Raw genomic sequence first — 6,000 nt, forward strand, 5'->3', positions numbered from 1 at the left:
GAATGATTTGTACTGCGTTACATCACGCACCACCATACACTCAGTGAACAACAGAGACTGCATTAAACCTGCTGGCTTCCTGTATTGTTCTTAAAGCGTATGCATGATTCTGAAATTAGTTTAAAATGTCACAGAAAGTGCAGGTTTATAAATGACACTGCTGCAATGTGTCATTTATATATTCTATTCTATTCTATTCTATTCTATTTAAATGTTCCTCGTGACCAACTCAGTTTGGAATAAAGATCACAAATAAAATTCATTTGGAGAGAGAGAAAATATTTCTTTCTGATTTAACTTTGCCAGCTCATAACAACTGTGTGTGTGTATTTGTGTGCGTGTGTGAGCGTGAACTTACATGTGGACGTGTGGGGGCTGGAAGCGGCTCTGGTTGATGTTGTAGTGCGTGAAGGCCTGTGTGGGGTTGGAGCTGTACTCGTCCACAGTGATGGTCACTTTGCCATGAGCCATCCTTCCACAGTTTGGACATGAGATGCTGTTCGTTCACCGAGATTCAGCAGCGAGCCGTGCGGCGGTCATCCTTCAGAGCTGCTCTCCAGAAGCCCAGGAAGCCTCCCTGCAGCAGCAGCAGCAACCCAGCCGACTGACTCGACCACGACACACTGCTCTCTGCACCGACAGGAGACACACACACCAGCTGTTTTAAAAAGACGTGCACTTTCTTCTGAATACACTCACGAGTAAGGGCTTCACATAAGAAAATAAAAAAAATATCGCAGGTTAGACTTATACATTTTAAAGTGAATGTAAATGCAAAGACTAAAGATAAAGCACGCATGCATGCAGTGACGGCATGTACAGTCTTATTCAGCTTCAGAGAACAGAAACCACCTGAAATTTGCTAGGAAAAAAATCCTCAAACAGCTCAAACACATCCTCATAAAAGCCTCAATAGAAAAATACAATGAGGCAATTTAAACACAATTAGCAGATGTACTCTACCTTTAAAAGCAGCAAGGGAATTTTTTAAGAGTGAAGTTTACAAAAAACTCTTCTCTGACTTTTTAAGCAACAATTTCTACTCTGGAAAGCACTTTATTAGCTTCAATGAAAACATATTTAAATGTAAAAAAATTAAATTTACATAAAAAATTTCAATCACTACAAGCAAATTAAAAAACAACAACAAAAAAACAAAAACAAAAAGAAAGGCTGCAGGCAGAATGTCTGCTGGTGAGGAATTGCTGCAATTGCTTCTATAAAATGAGAAATTCTTCACAATGCATGCATGCATCAAAGAGGTCTCCTTCCCCACTGACTGTAAGCCAAGCACAAAAACATATCCATGCTCCAATTTTGAAAGGATCCAATAGCAATTAATGAGATGCTATGGCATCTCTGCTCCACTGTACAACAAAGACTTAAAAAAGAAAATGCTGCTATGATGCATCCCTGGAGCTCACTCACCAGATCCACTGTGAGTCTCCTTGCACCCTGAGCCTCCCTCCTGTCTGACCTCCCTAACTGATAGTAGAGTGGCCACTGTGGGCTTTGACAGCCGTTTTATACCAGACCTCCTGATGCAGCCATGAGCAAGAGAAGAAAAGAAAAGAAAGAGGGAGAAAAAATGCCCTCAATTTAACAAGTCTGTCATATCTTTTGGAGGGAAATCAACAAAGCTCGAGAGTTCACATGATGGTTAAATCCTTGGATGGAGAAGTGAGATAAAAACAAAGAAAGCGGCTGCTGGATAAACAAGACTCCAATTTAAACTTTGTTTTGTTTGTTTGTTTGTTTTTTAAAGAAAATGTCCTATTTTCACTAAAGCATTGATTTATGTTTTCTGGGTCGGCTGCATCCTGCTTCCTATTATGCACGTTATAAATTTAAGTCAAAAAGATATATGCCAGCCGAGAAAAAGCTGGTTAAACTAGACTTTTAAAATAAAATAAATAAATAAAAATTAAAAATGCATGAGCAAAATCTAAGCAGCTCCACTGCACACTCAACTCTTTACATTTCAAAGTGTGGAAAAAAAGAGTCACATTAAAATCCTTGTTACACATGAAACAAGTGTATTGATCTTCCTGGGCCTTAAATTTAAAAAAAGAAAAGAAAATGCACTTCTGTACAAAACTGCCCTATCGGATGTCCTGCACTTCACCTCCTCTGCAATCATTAAAAAATCTGAACCTAGTACTGCTTCTGCTGCAGTTACTCGGAAAATGTGCTTTTTCTCTGCAAATGTAGGCCGAAAATCTGTGTGCAGCATGCTCCACAGTCTTCTGATTTTGTGTGTGTGTGTGTGTTTCTATGTGTGTGTTGGGCTGCCGAAACTCGCCTGTCTGTCTCTACCTTATGGCTACAGTAGTAGCAACTAGCACTCTAGCTTAGCCTGCTAAACCTGCCCTGGCAATAGATTTTTTTATTATTATTATGCACGCTGTAGCTTCGCGTTGAGCTGCTTTTCTGTAACGTCGGTGCGCGCACACATGGTCGGTGCAGTCCTCGGATATGTAGCGCGCTCGTACGCCAGCATATAGCTAACTTCAGGAGTAGAAATCACTCCGGTAAGCAGAGGAGGGGTTGAAGGCGAATAAATTGACCCTTTCTGATCACACGCTCACACAACGATGCGTTCTATGCGCCGCTCGCTATTAACACCGCCGCTTGCAGGAACGTACACAAAAAGAAAGGTCCGTGCAATCCTGAACTCTGCTTCTGAGATACTAAAAGCACCCAAAGGTGGTCAGTGTCACAACACCGTCGCGCTAACCTCTGGCTCTTCCTCGTAAATGACAAGCCACCTTATAACCGACAGCTTTGTGTCAGGGGTTGCTTTTTCCCCCCTCCTAGTCTCCTCTCTTTCCCCCCTTATTCCCTTCCCTTTTCGGTTCTCAAAGAAAAGCGGAAAGGTTGTTCTACCTTCGTCGTGTGGGTTTTTTTTGTGCGTGTTTTTTGTGGCCGGAGAAAATAGTGTCGGGTCGGGGTCGCCCTCTACGCAGCGGCGGCGGAGGAGGCAGCGGCGGCGGAGAGACGTGGGTCCATGCGGCAGCAGCAGCAGTAGAGCGGGCAGGTTCGTACACGACCGTCCGGGGGTTGCGGCAGATAGGGCAGAACCTTCGACCCGACGGGACCTCTGCTGGCTCCTGTGGAAAGAAACCAGACAAGAAGAGAGCGGAGGGGGTAAAAGCCAGAGAGAAGGACGAGAGACACTGACAGACAAGAGAGAGAGAGAGATAGAGAGAGAGCGCGAGAACAGCTTGGGTCTGACGGAGGGGGAGCCGGAGTGCAGTGAGTCGAAGCTGCCACTGGGGTCAGAGAGCAGGAGCAAGCACAACCCCCCGCCACCTCCCGTGCGCGTGCCCTTACCGGCGGGCACACGCAAGAGGCAGGAGAAGTGGAGGGGAGGGCGGGGAAGGAGGAGGGTGCTCGCGCAGTCCCGCTCTATGCTGCATTCACTTACTTTCGGAAATGGCAAGTCTTGTCAAATGAATGAAATGAGTAAAGATGATTAGACAGGATGAGTATTTTTTTGTGTGTGGTAACAACAACGTTGCTTTGGAATAAATAATACTTTATTAAACCACAATGTATATTTACATAATTATTATTTTAAGCCCATGTTTCTAAACTGCCAGCTAATTTACAAACTATATAAGTATTTATAGAGCCTAGACTGCAAAAATGTGATATGTTGTAATATTCAATTGATTTATTGAAGATTGATCAGTCGTTTATGTGGCGACCAAAAGATGCTGGGAATACATGTCTGTGGGGAAGAAAACAAGTATGTCTGGTATAAATGCTACAACTTACTAATGATGTGATCTTTATAAAAGGGATTACAAGTAGTAGCAAATACGTTATTTATAAAGAGTTGTCAAGTGAGTTAGCTTTTAATAAATATAAGTTTCCAAGTATTGGCTGATAGTATTAATATTTAAAATCTAAATTAATGCATTTTTGTGGCACAGAAGATTGTTACCTGGAAAAAAGCTAAATTCTAAATTATTAAATAGAACTTTTTTTGTTTTTTAAAGAACATTACAAAGAGTCTGTAAGTATACCTAATGACTTAATTAATGATTTATAAGTCATAGAATGCATGCTTATTAAGCTGGATCAAAGTTTTTGTCTTAACATATAGCTTCTGCTATTATCATGCTTTGTCTTTTATTATCTAGAGGACAAATCCAAATATCTATAATAGTTCATTCAGTGTCTTTTGAGAACATTAACAATAGACTTGGCAGATTACCAAACAGCCTTTAGTTACAGAGTAACACCATGACAAACACTCATCTGAGGAATATTTCATAACATGAAAACCTAAACCTTGAAATACTAAGAAGCATCCATCCAGGTTCCGAAATTTACTGTTCTCCCTCTGTGTCTTCAGTTGGCCATGAAGAAAGCTGTGGACTGGAAGGTTTGCTTTTGGATATCAGGCATGGTCTAATAAGAAGGTTGTTGATTTTATTCCTTGAAATATGCAGTAATCAATACTTTTGGTAGCTGTACCTTGAACTTGTTTGTAACAAGCATATATACTGAAGCTAACTGATTGTCCTGGCAGTGACAGACAGGAAAGTACTGAGAGGAATGCACTTTATCTTTTATGGGTAAACTGGATACCTGTATGCCTCACTCTTTCCTTGTATTTGAGCATCAGCTAGCATGCACATTCTCACACTGAAACATAGATCAGTGGAAATGTTGACCTGGAATATTTTTTTCATAAGATCACAGATGTGTGGGAAATGGTGCCAGAGTGTAGAAGGTGTTGTAAAATCAATGATTAGAAGAAAGCATGGCCCCTTTGGGTACACAAGTAAACAATACTAATGAGTACCTGTGGGAGTCCATCACACAACCTGAAATGGGGCAGCACAGTTTCCAAACTGGGAAAATCCTGAAACTTGGCTGACTGGTTGTAAAAGCAGCTTCCTGATCACCAGGGTTTAACTCACCGACTATCACTTCTCTGAAGTATAAGTGAAGTCTAGGAAAAAGGCTTGTCTTGATTTTCTTCAAACACAATTTTTTGATTGATCTTGATTTTTTTTGTGTTTCTCTCTCATGGTGTGCAGCCTTTACTATGATCTGTTTGTTTAAAATGTATTTCCACATGAAACTGATGTCACATTTTCAGTATTCAAGGTATAAAGCATCAGATATCGCATTCGTGTAGAGAAATAATCTGATCTCAAGGTCTGGGTGCCATCAGCTTTGAATTATACTCTTTTTCAGTGCATGGTACAGACTCTATTGTCATCACCTGAGCAAAGCAGGGTATCTGCCATCTTAAAAAAATCAAGTTTGGCTCAGTGGGAATTAACACAATTATTCAAACTATACTCTTGTACATGGGTGCACATAAGTGGTCCGCAGGTGCGCATGCGCTCTCAAAATAAAAGACCCGCACCAGATAAGAAGTTGCAACGCGCGTTTGCATACATAAGATTTTCTGGAGGAAGACAGACATTTGTTTAGAACTCTTAAAGATGTCGAAGAAGCAAGCTCCTTTAAGCAATTACTTTGGTGTTCCTCCACCTCTAAAGAAATGTCAGAAGGAGTCCGAACCGCAAAACAAGCGTGTATTCTCGGAAAAGTGGTTGCAGGAGGTGAGCTGGCTTCAAACAAATGATGAACGCACGGAGATGTGGTGCAGAATGTGCCATGAAAATCCCACTTTAGCGGACAACTTCTTATCTGGTGCGTGTTTTTTATTTTGACAGCGCGTGCGCACCTGCGGACCACTTATGTCCACCCCTGCTCTTGTATCATATAACTAACATATAATACTGTGCAAAAGTCTTCAGTCACCTCTCATTTTTTATATTTTTATCTACTGTATTTTTGGAAATACAGTAAATGGTAAAATGGTAAATGGCCTGCATTTGTATAGCGCTTTACTCAGTCCCTAAGGACCCCAAAGCGCTTTACACTACATTCAGTCATTCACCCATTCACACACACATTCACATACTGGCAATGGCAAGCTACATTGTAGCCACAGCTGCCCTGGGGCGCACT

General features: G+C 41.4%; 1 protein-coding gene across 2 annotated transcripts in view; it reads right to left on the reverse strand.

Moving 5' to 3' along the window:
* mpped2a (metallophosphoesterase domain containing 2a) overlaps positions 1 to 3,399 on the reverse strand; it is an 87,852-nt gene extending 84,453 nt beyond the window's left edge. Inside the window, exons 1-3 of one of the 2 annotated variants that reach the window (XM_085407903.1) lie at positions 2,887 to 3,399; positions 1,429 to 1,538; positions 359 to 630 (exon numbers count right to left, since the gene is read on the reverse strand). In XM_085407903.1, coding sequence (XP_085264029.1) covers positions 359 to 471 — 113 coding nt within the window. In that variant the 5' untranslated portion in view covers positions 472 to 630; positions 1,429 to 1,538; positions 2,887 to 3,399. The remainder of the gene's footprint in view (positions 1 to 358; positions 631 to 1,428; positions 1,539 to 2,886) is intronic. The other variant, XM_085407897.1, reaches the window with a different exon arrangement.
* Between the last annotated feature and the right edge of the window lie 2,601 nt (positions 3,400 to 6,000).

This window comes from Rhamphochromis longiceps, linkage group LG1 (assembly GCF_057381845.1).
Source record: "Rhamphochromis longiceps isolate RC_006_pf linkage group LG1, R_longiceps_female_GT1.1, whole genome shotgun sequence".
NCBI classification, from domain to species: domain Eukaryota; kingdom Metazoa; phylum Chordata; class Actinopteri; order Cichliformes; family Cichlidae; genus Rhamphochromis; species Rhamphochromis longiceps.